We start from the raw sequence: 17,152 nt of genomic DNA on the forward strand, positions 1-17,152 counted from the left end.
GGGTCGGAAAACGAACATCCACGTTGAGGGAAGGAGTGCGTGATTTATCTGGAAGGGAAGTAATCAGGTTAGACCAGTTCCGAAAACGTGACCCTATTTTTCCATTGTGATTTTCTGATTTTTAAATCTCATGCGAGGTACTTACGTGCGTGTTCTTGCTTGGTGCTTCCGTCTTTTATTTATTCCTTTTTGCTCTCCTCTGGATGTCCTGCGCAACTTGATGGAGTCAAGTGTTGCTTCGCTTCCTCTGTAGGGTCTTGGCTCCAGAAAAGCCTCAGACAGTGGGTCTCTCCCAGTTTTGCCCTCACGCCTCTCCCAGGGTCTCAGGCGACCTGCTTATGGCTTCTGAGTTTTATGTCCAGTCCCACTATTCCCCCTGCCAGCCTCGGCTTCACTGTCCTTTGCTTCCGGGGGTCATACTTGCCCGGGACCCAGACTCAGATTCGATAAGCCCCGGTCATTGCGCCCCTCCCAGCCGGCCGCGGTCCTCATCTGCGGGCTCACTGCTGACGCCGTGGACAGAGCAGGTGCAGGTAGAGATTGGACAGACTGGACATTTATGGCTTCTCAATGTAGATTATTGCCCTTTTGCATACCTTTCAGTCAACTCGAAGGAGCTCTTTCTAAGTGGACAAGTTATCAGGATGACGTTCGGCAGTTTTCCAGCTGGATGGACAGTGTGGAAGCCGGCCTCAATGAATCCGAAAGGCAGTACGCGGAGCTGCGCGAGAAAACCACTGCTCTGGGGAAAGCCAAGGTGGGAGCTGGATTTCAGATGCCCTTTGCCCTCTGGCAGGCTTCTTCAGAATGCCAGGGTTACGTAAAAGTGGGACTACCTGGATGCTAGGGCTGTATACGTCGGTAAACAGTATTTGGGGCTTTTACTGCAATTTCTAATGGCTTCTTAAACCTGACTTTTATTTGTGACTATTTTATTAGTGAGCAAAAATCTTCTTTTCCAGGAAAACTGCATAGATGTTCTGTGATATGTTTAAAATTTGGCAACTTGTAATATCTTTCAATATCTTTATGCTGATCATCATTAGGAAGTAAAAATGCTTTGTGTTTATGACATCTTTTGTACTTTTGTACATTTTCTTAATGCTTATGTTAGTATAGTGCTACGTATATTTTTAAAATAGATGATAAGTAGGTAGATAGAAAGAAAGATGATAGATAGATAGGTAGATAGATATTAGGGAAATGTAACTGAGTTCTTTTGTTCATAGTGGTGATCAAACAAAAAATTCTGGAGACCTTTGATTTATGTCCTTACTCCTGTGCCTATTTTTGGGAGGATCTGTTCTACCTCAGCCTCATCACACCCTAAGCAGTGCGTACTACTTCTGCCCCCAATTCCTTCAACTTCTGATATTCTCATTCTGAGTTCATCTGTGTCATCCTGTGCTGAATATCCTAAATTAGAAACTTTATCATCTGCAGCTCCTTCTCTCTCTTCCCTGCTTCAAATGAGGCATTAGGTCCAGCTGATTTCATCTCAGAAATGTCTCCTGACCACAATCCGTCCTTCTTTTCCTGATTTGCAGCAGACTCCGAACTGCTTGTCTCTTGTCTCCATCTACTGTTATCTTCATATAAAGGTGGATGCCTCACTCTCCTGCCTCAGGGATTGTCTATGGTATCCGACCAGTCTTCCCCACCTAGTCTGTAAGCATTGTCACCATCTCCTTTGTCACCCTCCTTTCCTTCACTCTCCGGCGCTCCTTCCACCCATGGCTTCAGCCTTACTGTGTTTCCTGAAAAGGCCACTCGCAATGGAACAAAGAGTCCATGCCTCTGCGGTAATGACCTAGCTCTGCTTCCACAGCCGGCAACTTTGCACTCACCTTTCTGAACAGACAGAAGTCTTTGCTATGATACCACCACCCTAAGCTTACTTAGTTCTTCTGTTCTCTGTTCTTCATATCTCTCTATCCATTATATTAAATATATGCTTACATCTCTCTCTCCCCTAGCGGATAAAGGTGCTTAATTTTTTTTTTTTTTTTTTTGGACCCTACCATTTGACTCTCTGACACAGAGAAAATGCTGAATAAAAGTAACTTGAATGACTAAATTGCCTTATGGGACCTATGCCAAGTCTCTTAACATTTTAGGTTTTCATTTATGCATCTGAAAATTAATTTAATCATAGTTATCTACCTTGTAATTGTATTGTAGTAATGATTTATTTCCTAATTAATTAAATTATTCATCTATTCAATAAATACTGATTGAGGGCTTGCTACATGCAGGCGTCATGCTCAATTCTAGGTGAATAAAACAGAGGACTGTGTTCTGGTGGGGAATTAAACATTCTTCCGAGTGCATGAACCGATCAAGAATTATAACTGGGGATAGGTGCTCTGAAGAAAGAAAGCTGTGAAAGGGGAATGTGCACAGAGCTAATGCAGATTGCTTGGGGTCAAGGAAGGGACAGAAAAGTCTCTCTGAAACAGCAGAGTTTAGACCATGCCCAAAGGAATGTCATGCAGAGAAATTATTCTGGGGAGGTGGTGGGAAAAGAGCAGTCCAAATGCAGTAATCAGCGTGTCCTGAGGAGGGAGAGAGTCTGGCTCAAGAAGGGAACTTAAAAGAAGGGCCACATGTTGCTGGAACAGAGAATAAAGAGGTGTGCTGGCTGAGCGGCAGGACCCTGGCCACGCGTCGCCACGTGGGCTAGCCGGAGGAGCTCCCCTCGGTCCTGACAGCACAGGGAAGATAGTCGATGCTTTGAGCTGAGGAGTGACAGGATTCTGTTAACAGTTTTAAAATGTTTTATCATGCAGGCTGCTGTGTGCAGTGGGGAAAAGGAACAGAGTGAGAATGGGTAGCAGGGAATCTGCCCAGCAGGATATTGCAGAAGTCCAGTAAGAGACAGCAGCAGCGTAGGCTAGAGAGTGTACAGGACGCATGGGGACAAGTGTCAGGATGCAGTGAAGAGGTAGAACTAACACGGTTTCACTGTGGCTGGAATGACAGAGAGCAGGGAGAAAATGGCCATCTTAGAACATTGGGGTGGCATGTGGCGGCATTTACTGCTTGATGAAAAAGACTGCAGGAGAAGGGGAATTGGGGTTTGGTGGGCCTGAGGAGGTATGGGAGTGGAAAGGAGCCCATTGGGGGACCGATTAAGTCTCCAAACTTCGATTCCGAAGTTATTTGGAATCAGTATCTCAAAGTTCTGAGCCAGGTACCAAATAAATGTGCGTGCACACACACACACACACACACACACATGCACACACGCACACACACACACACATGCTCGTGCACACACACACTCTCTCTCTCACACTTTATATACATGTATAGACAGATGGGTCTGTCGATCTACTTGTCTGTAGGTAGATAACCTAAGATCACTTGTCAACTAAACAGCTAAATCTCTTAATTTTAGCAGTATTACTGATACGATGGTGTTTCTTTTAAATGTTCTCTAGTTACTAAGTGAAGAAGTGCTGAGTTACAGCAGCTTGCTGGAGACCATTGAACTCAAAGGGGCTGGCATGACCGAACACTATGTCACCCAGTTAGAATTCCAGGACCTTCAGGAGCGATACAGAGCAATCAAAGAGAGAGCCAAGGTATGGCTGAACGTGTTCGCTGCAGACTCACTGAAATAGGAGGGGTTAGACCCATGCTTATTTAAAGACTAATTTATTTGCAGGAATGATGATTTGTGAAAGCACAGAAGAACAAATGAATTTTAATACTTTCAATGGCAGCAAACCCAAACAAAAACCTTCAAATACTATTATAACGTACATGAGAGTTAGTAAAGGAAATTAATTCTCAATAAAAATTCCCAGAAATTACCCAATTTAAGAAAGAAATTGGACAGCTTCATAATGAATACTCATAAATGTTTTTAAATGTCTGTTGATGAGAGTTTTCTAAAGCAATAAATAATCACAGATAACATTTGTAATTCTTACTTAGGCCTCACCAAGAAACTAAAAATAACTTTCAAGCACATCCTATTTTATTAGACAAGTACATGGAAGATTAAATCCACAGTGAGTCCGAATCCTTACTTATAGCACATTATGAGAATTTCAGTTTCCTTCATTAGTAAAACTGTGTTATTATAACACATAAAGTTAATTCATTTTTTGGCATATCCAGGTTACATTTCATAAGGAATGGAAAGATCAGGTAATTATTTCGAAAAAATAATCTTCAAGGCCCCTTTCATCTTGCTAATATGTTTTTATATTTTTTTATGTAAGCCTTGACACTTTATTCTTCTAGGAAATCATACTTCAGTGATTTGATAATCATGTTTTCTTAAAATCCCAACATTACATTCTTATAGTACATCACCATTGCATGTAGTAATGTTTTCCTATCTTAATCATCTTAACTGCTGATAATAGGAAGCAGTAACCAGGTCTGAAAAGCTAGTTCGCCTGCACCAAGAGTACCAGAGAGACCTAAAAGCATTTGAAGTTTGGCTGGGACAAGAACAAGACAAGCTTGACCGACATTCCGTCCTTGAAGGCGATGCTGACAGTCACGAGACAACATTGCGGCATCTTCAGGTAAAGTCTCCTTCATCTTAAAGAAATTTTCATTCTGAACATGCAGTTATTATTTTAAGCCATGGGAAGTTAATATAACCTTGAATTGTATAAAGAGCTGAGAGTTATCAAGGGAGATCCTGATTCACAGGATCTCTGTAGTATACTCGTGGAGATCTTTGGTGGGCAATTTAGACAGAGTAGGACTGGGACTTGAGGAATTTGTTCAGCTGTGAAGGCGGCCTCTGACAGCAGCGGCTAATGGTCTAATTTATGGTCCTGACTGGCCCGCCTGCCTGTGACTCCCTAGAGGATGAATTGGCAGTGGATCTTAGCAGCAGGGGTCAATGGAACACGACATTCCTCAAAGTGAAACTGATGACACCATCTAGTTTCAACCAAAAGCTCCCACACTGCTGAAGAAGGAATTAGAAGAGCTAGAAGAAGTGCCAGCATGCGGGGCAAGATGGCAGACCTAGTGGGTAAAGTGCTCCTAACCCTTTCACGTATTTACCCATTCTGCATTTCTTGAAGACCTAATGTTGTGCAGAGACTGCACATAAAGATGATTACAATATATACCTGCCTTCAAGGAACTTGCCATTTAGTGAGAAATGCAGACCTAGAGGCAGATCATTATGTATAATGTGATAAGGAATAGGCTGGTTCAAGGGATCTTAGGGGAACACCTAAGAGAGCCCCCCATCTTACCTAGAGAAATAGGGAGGGGTTAGGAGGTGTCCTTAGAAGAGCCCACCAGGCACACACAGTAGAGAACAGAGAAAGGCCAATGAGACAACTGTGGCACCAGCTGTGCATTGGAATTTACTGACAAGAGTATCAGCCCCGATGAGAACTGGTTCAGGATTGAGCAGGATGCACCTATAACTTGCACAAAGCAGAAACAAGGACTAGGATGGTTACAATCAGCATATAGAATTTCTGGCTATTTCAGAAATGTGGCTTTGGGGGAATGTCTAATGGCAGGAGCACAAGTTTGGGATTAGGAAGTTTGGACTCTACTCCTTGGTGGGAGCGGACACTGGATGACTTTGGGCAGGAGAGAACCTCTCTCACACAGTGTCCTCTACAGAGTTGTCTTGAGGAAGGATTAAATGAGATGGGAGCAAGGAGCTCCATTCATGAAATATGTATGAAGCGGAAGTTAAAAGGGTCCTAATTTCATTAGTTTAAGTAAGGATCTAATCCATCCTGTTTCAAAAGAATAGGTACCCCCGTCGGCCACATGTGGTTGTTGTAATTTATTTTACGAGATTTGGCTTTGTTTTTGCTAAATAACCCCTCTCAGCACTTCACTTCAAAATCTTGGCAAGCATCTACCAAGCTCTCTCGCCTTCTGGGTGGGAGCCGAGCCAGTAAGTTACTCGTCACCAGCAGATGTTTCTCTTGTTCTGGTCAGAAGAAAGTATTTCCCTTCAGTCAGTAGTACTGTGGCCCAAACTGATACCCACCTCTCATTTCGCCATGCATTAGTTCTTACATTGTCTTATTTTGAGACAGCACAGACCTTAAAAAAAGGAGGGATGATGCTAGTGGTGGGAAAAGGGGCTGGGGAATCGTGATGTTCTACCGCCCAGCAGACCTTCTTCAGCCTCCTGAGGTCCTACAACTCACCTCGTGGGGATGGGTCAGCTCTGTGGAGCACGATCCCAAGTTATTTTGTGTAAACTGAAGGCCTGATCTGGCTCATAGAACATATACCTTATAAAAATATTGAGCCATATTTTTCCTTCAGACTAAATACTTGAAGCATGGGATATAAAAGAATTTACCTAATACAGTGATGATTTGTGTAATAGAGAAAACATAAAATAAAGGAAGAATGATACATTGGGAAGATTAATAAATTAGGGTGAGCGCCAGTAAGCCGCAGCCAATGCCCACATGCTTACATTTTCAATAAAGTTTTATTGAGTCACAGCCATACCCATTCACTTATATATCATCTCTGGGTACTTTTGTGCTGAAATAGCAGAGTTTTAAATAGTTGCCGCAGAGAGTGTGTGGCCCTCAATGCCTAAAAAGTTTCCTATTATGTTTTTTTTTTTTTAAAGATTTTATTTATTTATTTGACAGAGAGAGATCACAAGTAGGCAGAGAGGCAGGCAGAGAGAGAGAGGAGGAAGCAGGCTCCCTGCTGAGCAGAGAGCCCCATGCGGGACTCGATCCCAGAACCCTGAGATCATGACCTGAGCCGAAGGCAGCAGCTTAACCCACTAAGCCACCCAGGCGTCCCTATTATGTTTTATATTACAAAAAAGTTTGCCAATCCTGAATTAAGAGAAAATGTCCACAAACAGAAATTTTGTTCCAATATTCTTAGTTACTTTAAAGTTAAGTTTAATTCAGGATTGGCAAACTTTTTTGTAATATAAAACATAATAGGAAACTTTTTAGGCATTGAGGGCCACACACTCTTACTTGGGAAATGATGTTCAGTGTTAGATACCTGTTGGTTTTTTGTTTTTTTTTTTTTTTTTTTTTTTTTGCATTGTATAAGACAGAATAAAATAATTCTTGTCTAAGGTGGAGCTCAGGCTGGCACAGGTGACTTGGGTGAGACATGGTAACTCATGCAGGTGTGGACTACGAATGCGGTGTGACAGCTGTGCCTTTGCCTTTTCCCCGGCAGGAGCTACAGGTGCGTTGTGCAGAGGGGCAGGCCCTGTTGAATTCGGTGCTGCACGCCAGAGAAGAGGTGATACCATCGGGCATCCCCCAGACTGAGGACCGGGCTTTGGAGTCTCTCCGACAGGACTGGCAGGCCTACCAGCAGAGACTGTCTGAGACCCGGACTCAGTTCAATAATGTAGTCAACAAATTGAGGCTCATGGAACAAAAGTATCAGCAAGTAGATGAGTGGCTTAAAACGCTGGAGAGCAAAGTGAGCGTCAGGACAGGACGTCAGTCTAGCCGGGCAGCCAAGGAGATGCAGTTACATCAGATGAAGGTACGACTCCTGCAAATTCTCGATCTTTGTTAAAGCAACAGTGACCTTGCAGTTTCTTTCATTGAAATATTTAATAACTTTTTGTCTAAGTTTTACATTTTACAAAATCTCTTTCTGCTTATAAAAAAGAATTGCTGTAGAGGATGTTCTGCGATAGCATTTACTAAATAGAATCTTAAATTAGTCTTTAACAAAATGTAATTTAATGAAGTATTTTGTATTTTTTGTATTTTGCATTTCCCATACCCTATTACCTTGTTTTATAAAGACGCATGAATGCTAGTATTGAAATCATTTAAGTTTAATGTTCTGATATGAAATGGCTCTAATGTAGTACATTGAAATAATACTTGATAATTAATTTTTTACTAACTTTTATGCAAATTCAGTAGGCATGATAAAAATAATGCTTAGGCCTTTGGAATTTTTCTTTTAAAGATTTTATTTATTTGAGAGAGAAAGTGTGTACATGAGCAGGGGGAGGGGCAGAGGGAGAGGGAAAAGCAGACCCCACACTATGCAGGGAGCCTGATGCAGGGCTCAGTCCCAGAACTCTGGGATCATGACCTGAGGTGAAGGAAGACACTTAACCAACTGAGCCACCCAGGTGCCCCAGGCTTTTGGAATTTCTTATCCATATTCATCTACTTTAAGATTTATCTAACAGAAGATACAACAATGTATGCCACTCTTTTTTTTTCAAGTTTTAAACCAGTGTAATATATACAGAAAACTATTCAAACTCATAAAGAATAGTTTTTATCATGTTATTATAATACTATTTTTCATGAAGGTTATATAAGACACGTTTTCAAAATTATATCTCAAATATATTCTTAACATACATTGACATTTCCTTTTAGGGTGATTTTATATATATATATATATACATATATATATATATATATTTAAAGATTTTATTTATTTATTTGACAAAGATCACAAGTAGGCAGAGAGGCAGGCAGAGAGAGAGGGAGATGCAGGCTCCCTGCTGAGCAGAGAGCCCGATGTGGGGCTGGATCCCAGGACCCTGGGATCATGACCTGAGCTGAAGGCAGAGGCTTTAACCCACTGAGCCATGCAGGAGCCCCAGATTTTATATATTTTTATACTTTTTTCTTGTAATAAGTTCAGTATATACAGAAAAGTGCCCAAATAAGAAGTGTACAGTTTTTACCATAGGGCTATAATAAAATTTTTCATGAAGGTTATATATGGTATGTTTTCCAGAATTGTATCTCAGAATAAATAAATTCTGCACCTACAGTAAAATCATTTCCTATTAAGAAGAGATATATAGGGATGCCTGGGTCGCTCAGCTGGTTAAGTGGCTGCCTTCGGCTCAGGTCATGATCCCAGTGTTCTGGGATCAAGTCCCACATCGGGCTCCTTGCTCAGCGGGGAGCCTGCTTCTCCCTCTGCCTCTGCCATCACTCTGTCTGCCTGTGCTCACTCTCTCTAACAAATAAATAAATAAAATCTTTAAAAAAAAAAGAAGAAGATACACACACACACACACACACACACACACACACATACATATATTTGCCCAACACAGTTAGGCCTAAGATTGATCCTGTTCCTGTCACATTTCTGTCATTTCAGAAGTGGCATGAAGAAGTCACCGCATACAAAGACGAAGTTGAGGAAGTGGGAGCCAGAGCTCAGGAGATGCTGGACGAGAGCCACGGGAGCAGCCGAATGGGCTGCCAGGCCACCCAGCTGACTTCCAGATACCAGGCCCTTCTTCTCCAAGTGCTGGTGAGTGGCCTACAGGCCAGCAAATCTCACCAGCGAATGTTCTCCCTCGCATTAACTTCTGGTGAAGAAACGCACTGCTACAGGTCTGTAATTCACTGTCTGATTCTCTTTTTCCTTTTAAAGGAACAAATAAAATTCTTGGAGGAAGAGATTCAGAGTTTGGAGGAATCAGAATTATCCCTAAGTTCCTATTCTGAATGGTACAGCTCTACTTATAAAAACTTCAAGAATGTCGCCACCAAAATTGACAGAGTAGATAAAGCGATGATGGGGAGAAAAATGAAGATGTTGGAGGTAGGTGTGCAGACATGGGGCTTGTCTCTCAGCCTTTTTCCCACACTGCTGTCCCATTCCCTTGTGCAGACATGGTGGGCATGAATGTTTATCCCTGCCCCCGGATGAGTGATGGTCCGTAGCTCATGCTTCACTCCAAATATTCTTATAATCTGTATAAGTCTAAATACTGGCTTTCAGTTACTTATGATGTGATGTCATCTGAATGACTTAGACTTGGTTGCTTATGTCTGAATTCCAGTCTGACACTTAAATATTAGGAGAAAAAAAAATTATCTCTGGTTCCTGGTACCACGTATTAACAAAAGAGTTTTTACTCCGATCTTTAGGAATTCTAAATGAGAATTTAGTTGTGAGATGAGACGAATGAGAATGAGATGGAAAGAACATCATGTTCTCTGATTTGGAAATGACCTCTTGATGAAGACTTGTTCAAACCTATCTTAAATAAAGAAGAGAAGATTCTGCTTCCTGGCAGATCACCTCTTTATAAAACTCCAAAAACATGTCTTAAGGGGAAACTCGAGAATGGGGACTTGAAAGCCTTTTCTTTAAAAGGAGAGAAATACTAACTCCCTATTTGCTTCCTGCTCACTCTCTTCCTCAGGGTTTGCTAAAAGACATGGAGAAAGGCCATGGTTTGCTGAAGTCAGCCCGAGAGAAAGGAGAGAGGGCTCTCAAATACTTGGAGGACGGCGAGGCAGAGACTTTAAGGAAAGAGATCCAGGAGCACATGGAGCAGTTGAAGGAACTGACCGGTGCGGTCCGGAAAGAGCACCTGACCCTGGAGAAAGGCCTCCTTTTGGCGAAGGAGTTCTCAGATAAATACAAAGCACTAACTCAGTGGATATCAGAATATCAAGAAATCCTACACACTCCCGAAGAACCCAAAATGGAATTATATGAGAAAAAAGCTCAGTTATCGAAATATAAGGTAATGTGCTGTTATTCGCTGACGCAGGGGTGGGAAGGTCCCGCACACAGGCAGGGCAAGGGAGGAACGTGACTCCTGGTGGGTGTCTACCCGGAGTGGGTGTTGGAAAATATCCTTAACTTGCCCATCCTACTGGTGTGCGTGATGTAGATTTATTTGTCTGGGTATGCTATGTCAGACTTAGTTTTCCATTCGGGAATCATATTTGCCTGATACTCAAAGATTGTATCACTAAGTGGAGATCTGCTCTACACTCTGACTCAGGCACAGGGCTGCTGCAGGTACGTCTTCCCGGCATCAGGATCTCACACCTGTCCATTCTCTGCCTGTCATGTAGAGTCTTTCCTTCATCTTTTGGTACCAATGCCTATGAGTTGATCTATGGTGAATTGAAAATGAGATACTATATTTGTAAGAAAAGAAATTCTAATTAACCAATGTAGCTAAACATCTTAGAAATTAATTTTGGGGGCACCTGGGTGGCTCAGTGGGTTACGGCCTCTGCCTTCGGCTCAGGTCATGATCTCAGGGTCCTGGGATCCAGCCCCGCATCAAGCTCTCTGCTCAGCAGGGAGCCTGCTTCCCCCACCCCCCGCCCCGCCTGCCTCTCTGCCTCCTTGTGATCTCTGTCTGTCAAATAGATAAAAAAAATCTTTAAAAAAATTAATTTTTGAAAGAATAAATGGTGACATGGTTGTAGCTATATATGTGTGTAGAGAGAGAGATTTCACCTGCTCAAATCTTTGAAAGAATTTGTGGAGGCTTATATGTGGAATAATTTATATTCCAAATTTGACCCAAATTATTAGCAATATTTTTTTAAGATTTTATTTATTTATTTGACAGACAGAGATCACAAGTAGGCAGGCAGGCAGAGACAGGTGGGGAAGCAAGCTCCCTGCTAGCAGGGAGCCCGATGTGGGTCTCGATCCCAGGACCCTGAGATCATGACCTGAGCCGAAGTCAGAGGCTTCAACCCACTGAGTCATCCAGGCGCCCCTAGCAATATTTTGTAAGAATCAAAGTGTGATGACTTACCTTGGGGATTTTCATGTTGGAAGCTTTTCCCTCCTCTAGCTAGTATGTCTATTCCTGTCCCTCATTGATTTGTTTTTTGTTTTTGTTTTTTTCACCAAGGGTAGCAGTATGCCTTCGAAGGTGCCACATAAGATCACAACTACTTTGCCCTTTTTCCCCTCAACTGAGTTTTTGTTATATTTAAATAGCACTTTTAACCTATCATAGCGATGTTGCAGCGGGAACCTGTCTCTGTAACTTCACATCCATTTCAAACTGCTATTAACTTCATGAACTCGGCATCAAACGACATCACCTCACTCCCTTTTGTGTTGCATTTTCTTTCCCGGGTGGAAGAAATAAGGTGGAAGCCAGAAACGTGAACGAGGTTAAATTTAGCCAAAGGTAATTCTTTGCCGTGCATCCCTCTTCACGTGAGCTGAGGGCTGTTCGATGCGTTGCTCTTACTCTGTATTTTAAAACTTTAGTAGCCATAAAAATTAGTCTCTAGTATCTATTTATAAAATAGACATCGGAGCTTTATTTGAGGTAGGTCGTCTCGCACGTGGCACGGACATAGGCATATATTCACCTTGACCACGGAGATGAATGAACTGGCTCTTTTATTTTTCCTCTTCGAACTTCAAGTCACTTCAGCAAGTGGTGCTGTCCCATGAACCCTCCGTCAGATCAGTGAGAGAGAAGGGGGAAGCTCTCCTGGAGCTCGTGCAGGACATCACTTTAAAGGATGAAATAGATAAGCTTCAAAGTGATTACAAGGACCTCTGTGGTGCAGGAAAGGTAGGAGAAAACAGAAATTCAATAAAAATGTGTGCTTTTTATGGGGGGGGGGTCAGAAAGGGGTCTTGCCTTTTTTTTTTTTTTTAAATCTATCAGAAAATTAAGGGCTGGTATGAGTCAGTCTTTTTCCTTTTATTTGGATCGTCATTTTAAATGGCATGATGATTCCTTATGTTTTTCCTGTTCCTGGTAATTTTTGTGGCTGAACCTTACCCTGTGAGTTGCATGGGTTTAAAATAAATAAATAAATAAATAAATAAATAAATAAAAATATAAAACAGTTCTGAGTAGATTTTTGGCTTGAAATTCATCTCTAATGGGCACCTGGCTTCACAGGAGCATGTCTGCAGCCTCGAGGCGAAAGTCAGAGACCACGAAGATTATAACAGTGAGCTCCAAGAAGTAGAGAAGGGGCTGCTGCAGATGTCAGGCAGACTGGTGGCACCGGACCTCATGGAGACGAGCAGTCTCGAGACAATTACCCAGCAACTGGCCCACCACAAGGTACGCCTCCTCTCTGAAGAGCTGGAGAATGCCTCTCTCTGTGGTTTTAGCAGCTATGCCCGTGTGTGTGTGTGTGTGTGTATGTGTGTGTGTCTGGTCTGTCTGTCTGTGTCTGTCTGTGTGTGTGTGTGTGTGAGAGAGAGAGAGAGAGAAAGAGAGAGAGCGAGCGAGCCCATCTCTCGATCACAATGACTGTACTTAAAGAATCAGGTCACAGTCTCAAGAACATCTGATAACAGAATTGCTGAATTCCACATTTCAGTGAAGGAACAACAGTTAAATCCTGGCTTTCACCTTCTGAACACATTGTGGCCTTTTTCCCAGCTAACAGGTTTTTTTTTTTTTTTCTTTTCCCCCACAGAATTTAATCTCTATAAAGTAATTTATCAGAGGAAGAGATTATCTGTACTTTAGAAAAGTGTAGCCAAAGATAAGATACAGGGAAAGTAATGGGAAAGGCGGATTCTAGACCGACTCGGGGGTTCCCAGCTAAGGGAACGCCCCCTCTCAGAGTCTCCCCCTTTCTCTGTTCTGTAAAGAGCAGTGATGAGAGCGGCCCCGTCACAGCTGTTGTGGTCCTCACGGGTGATGATGTGCATGAAAGCATTTTGTAAGCCACGGAGCATGATGCCGATATGCAGTGTTCTTCGCTTTGTTAACATATATTTGTAGTAATTTTATGTGCCAGAGGACAGAGGTCATATGGTGACAATTTTTTGGAGTACTTTTGGTGACCTTAATGGGAAACTGAATTGTAGTCCTGATGTGGTGACATTCTAGTGTATCTTAGGAAAGCCAGGCTTTCCAAGCTTTCTCTAGGCTTCAGGAATCCTTACATGTAGGAGGAAATTTTATTTAGCAAATACGAATAGAAAAGTAACTATACAGTGTATTCTATTAGGCATTGAGGAAATGCCCTCAGTCCCCTTCTGATGTGGCAGTTCTGTAACAGCTCGAAGACAAATGGTTCTTTTCCATATGGTGGATATATGATAACTGTTATCCCAGCACCATTGCAAAAGTGATGGACCGTGAGCTGCTGGGGACCACTAGAGTTTCTCTTAAATGTACTGATCTATCAACCCAAGAAATCTTATGTTGGAATGTGCCACTTATATTAGTATTGTATAGCATTAAGAAATTAAAGCTTCATTTAAAAAGTTGATTCCCCACCATAAGGCGTCTGTGAGAGCGCTCACTAGAGATCACGTGAGGGGTTAGTGGTGTGTACGAGCTGGAGTCAGACAGCTCTGGGTCCAGAGGCTGGGGCTCTGACATTTTCTGGTTGTATGACTTTGAGCATGTTATATAGCCTCTCTCTGCTTCAGTCTCCTCATCTGTAGAATGAAGATAATAATATACATTTATCAGAGATGTATATAGTTCCTGGACTATACCAGGTGCTTAAAAAATGTTGCATGGTAAATATTATTTTTATTAGTATAAATACTACTCAATGTAAGTTAGGTATGATATAAATTACCAATTAGGTATTAGATTAATATATCAGTGAGATATTATATTATTAGATAAATTAAATATTATTAAATTAGGTTAAATAGTAATTAGATTATTTTAGGTATAAATTATACCAGAATTATAATTTATAGAGCTAAAAAATATATGAACATCCTTTTTGCTGTGAATAACACCATGGAACAGATATCTCTGTAACTATAACTGAGATCAGCCATGAATTCACTCTACATCACCCCTATATAAGCTAATCCATTAAACTCAATAATTCTTCCCATTAGAGTATCCCTGAATACATACATTTTTTTTTGTTTGTTAATATGGGAATCAAGACAAATTGCAAAATTCTTTAAAAACATCATTAAACAGTGAAATTACTGATTTTAAACGTTGATAAATTTGATAATTTGTTTGATAAATTCCATAAATGGAATTACGAAAACTCTGTATTTCTTCCATTTCTGCAGGCAATGATGGAAGAAATTGCTGGCTTTGAAGACCGTTTGAACAACCTTAAAATGAAAGGTGACAATTTGATCAGCCAGTGTGCAGACCACCTTCAAGCAAAACTAAAACAAAATGTGCATGGTCATCTGCAGGGCACAAGGGACAGTTACTCAGCCATCTGCAGTACAGCTCAGAGGGTGAGTACGCCTGGAACATTCTACAGCGATGATGAATTAAGGAGGAATTCTATACAATATAGAGGTTTTTAAAAGTACCTTTGATTTTCAGTTGTTCAGTTAGTTTTATTGTTTGTCCAGACAGGAAATAAGAGGATAGGTTTCCTAGTTTCCCTGTGGACACGAGAACTATCAGACATTTGGTGGATATGATGAAGTGCTGAGTTTCAGATACTCAGTTTTACCCAATCCCTTTATTTCGTAGATTGGGTATGAAAAATTTAAAAAATTTTTAATTTTATTTGTTTTTATTCACACACTATCAGTATTTCTAATTTGCCATTTATTCTCCAACACCCAAGTAAGTTTATTCTGGAGTTTTTTACAATAATTAGTTTCTGTTTAACTCTGTGCTGCCTAAGTGCTACTCAAATTTAGTACTTTTATGAATTCATATAGCAACTGGATGGAATTAGTACCAAATTTGAGTTATAATGTAATGGGTGTACTTCCACAAAAATGGAATTCCTAATGTTACAGAAATAAATCTAAGATGAATAAGAATTACACTTCTAACAAAAATTGGGTAAAATATGTGAATTGTTTTTTATTATTTTAGAATTTTTAAGTGGCTCCGCAAAAAGTCCCTGTATTTTTATTGTTGGGCTAGCCAGTAAGAAGTGGAGATCTACATGTGGCATGGGAAAAATTCTCTGTCTTCATCATGATTTGAAAAAAAAAAAAAAATGCTGGGTGATGCTAGTTGACTTCCTAGACTTGAAAAATTCACTTTTGAAAAGTTAAGAAAAAAGAGCAGCGGAGAGGGGTGGGGAATGGGGTAACTGGGTGATGGGCGTTAAGGAGGCACGTGACGTAATGAGCACTGGGTGTCACACAAGACTGATGGGTCGCTGACCGCTACCTCTGAAGCCAATAATATACTATATGTTAATTAATTGAATTTGAATTTTTAAAAAAGGAGAAAGAAGGAGGGACAAAGTAAATCTAACAGATAATTGAAAATGATGACACGGAGTGCCCTCCTCCAACAGAGATGATTTTGAACACTTTGTAGTAAGCATTTTCTGCATATTAAGGATTTTGTAAATTTAAAAAAAAAATGAGTCAATGTTCAAAAGACAGACATGTAGCTTAAAAATAAATTTTTAAAAAACAGATGAAATTCTAAGAACATAATCAGAACCTCATAATTAAAGTGGGTAAAAATGATGAGAAGAACAGCCAGTGTGCAGACCACCTTCAAGTGGGTGGTCTTTTATTTCTGCTAGAATAAGAATAAATAAGAGACAGTACCAATTATCAGATGAAGATGATGAGTTAATAGAAGACAGAAGCAGAATCAATTACTGTTTCACTTGTCTTAATAAAAAGCCAGGCTCACTTAATTTCCTTCTTTTTTCTTTCTTTCTTACTCTTTTTTAAAATAAAATAGTTTGCTCAGAAAAACATTATAGGTAAACTTCACATTGATTTCAAGGAGACACATAATAGTTTCACATATGTCTATGGATAAAATGGAAATTGATTGACTGATTAAGGATCAATTAATTGAATAGACATACTAGAAAATATTTCGATTATTCTGGATCATTATTATTCTGGAACACAGCTTTAAAATGAAATGAGGACATTCAGCTATCCCTTTCCCTGTGTGATAGTTTAGTTCCAATTTGACCATATTCTTAAAGCAGAAGCATTTCAGTTAGGGAAGTATCAGTTACCTTTCAGGATATGGTATTTTATCTTTATGTTTAGTTTCTAGGTTCGACAAAAAGTGCAGTGATTATACCATGGGGATTGGGGACTGAAAACCCTCTGATTTATGTCTGACAATTTACTTTGCAACATTTTGGAACTTATGCAAACTCTTTAGATAGGTATATAGTACTGGGGAGTCCTGTGGGGGAAATTCATGGACTTGTCTGCGTGTTTCACTGGCATCAGTGATCTTTATAGAGATCAGCAGAGATTTTTTTTTTTTTTTTAACACTCTCATAATGACAGCATGATTGTTTTGTCTCAGGTGTACCAGAGTTTGGAACATGAACTTCAGAAGCACGTTAGCCGACAGGACACAGTGCAGCAGTGCCAAGCCTGGCTGTCTGCAGTCCAGCCAGATCTACAGCCAAGCCAGCATCCACCTCTTAGCAGGGCAGAAGCCGTGAAGCAGGTAGTAGACTCCTGAAATTTATATTATACTGTAATTCATTCATTCAATGAAATTGTA

At 40.7% G+C, this 17,152-nt stretch overlaps 1 protein-coding gene across 16 annotated transcripts in view; it reads left to right on the top strand.

Annotated features, from left to right (window-relative positions):
* Positions 1-17,152, top strand: part of SYNE1 (spectrin repeat containing nuclear envelope protein 1) — a 464,420-nt gene that overhangs the window by 249,616 nt on the left and 197,652 nt on the right. For all 16 annotated transcript variants that reach the window (XM_013056743.2, XM_013056751.2, XM_013056755.2 and 13 more), the window contains 11 exons: positions 604-757; positions 3,444-3,587; positions 4,380-4,544; positions 7,177-7,494; positions 9,100-9,255; positions 9,379-9,549; positions 10,157-10,483; positions 12,149-12,301; positions 12,638-12,805; positions 14,749-14,925; positions 16,949-17,095. In XM_013056743.2, coding sequence (XP_012912197.1) covers positions 604-757; positions 3,444-3,587; positions 4,380-4,544; positions 7,177-7,494; positions 9,100-9,255; positions 9,379-9,549; positions 10,157-10,483; positions 12,149-12,301; positions 12,638-12,805; positions 14,749-14,925; positions 16,949-17,095 — 2,080 coding nt within the window. The remainder of the gene's footprint in view (positions 1-603; positions 758-3,443; positions 3,588-4,379; positions 4,545-7,176; positions 7,495-9,099; positions 9,256-9,378; positions 9,550-10,156; positions 10,484-12,148; positions 12,302-12,637; positions 12,806-14,748; positions 14,926-16,948; positions 17,096-17,152) is intronic.

Source organism: Mustela putorius, unplaced genomic scaffold (genome assembly GCF_011764305.1).
Source record: "Mustela putorius furo isolate JIRA1106 unplaced genomic scaffold, ASM1176430v1.1 tig00000450_pilon_pilon_pilon, whole genome shotgun sequence".
Taxonomy (NCBI): Eukaryota; Metazoa; Chordata; class Mammalia; order Carnivora; family Mustelidae; genus Mustela; species Mustela putorius.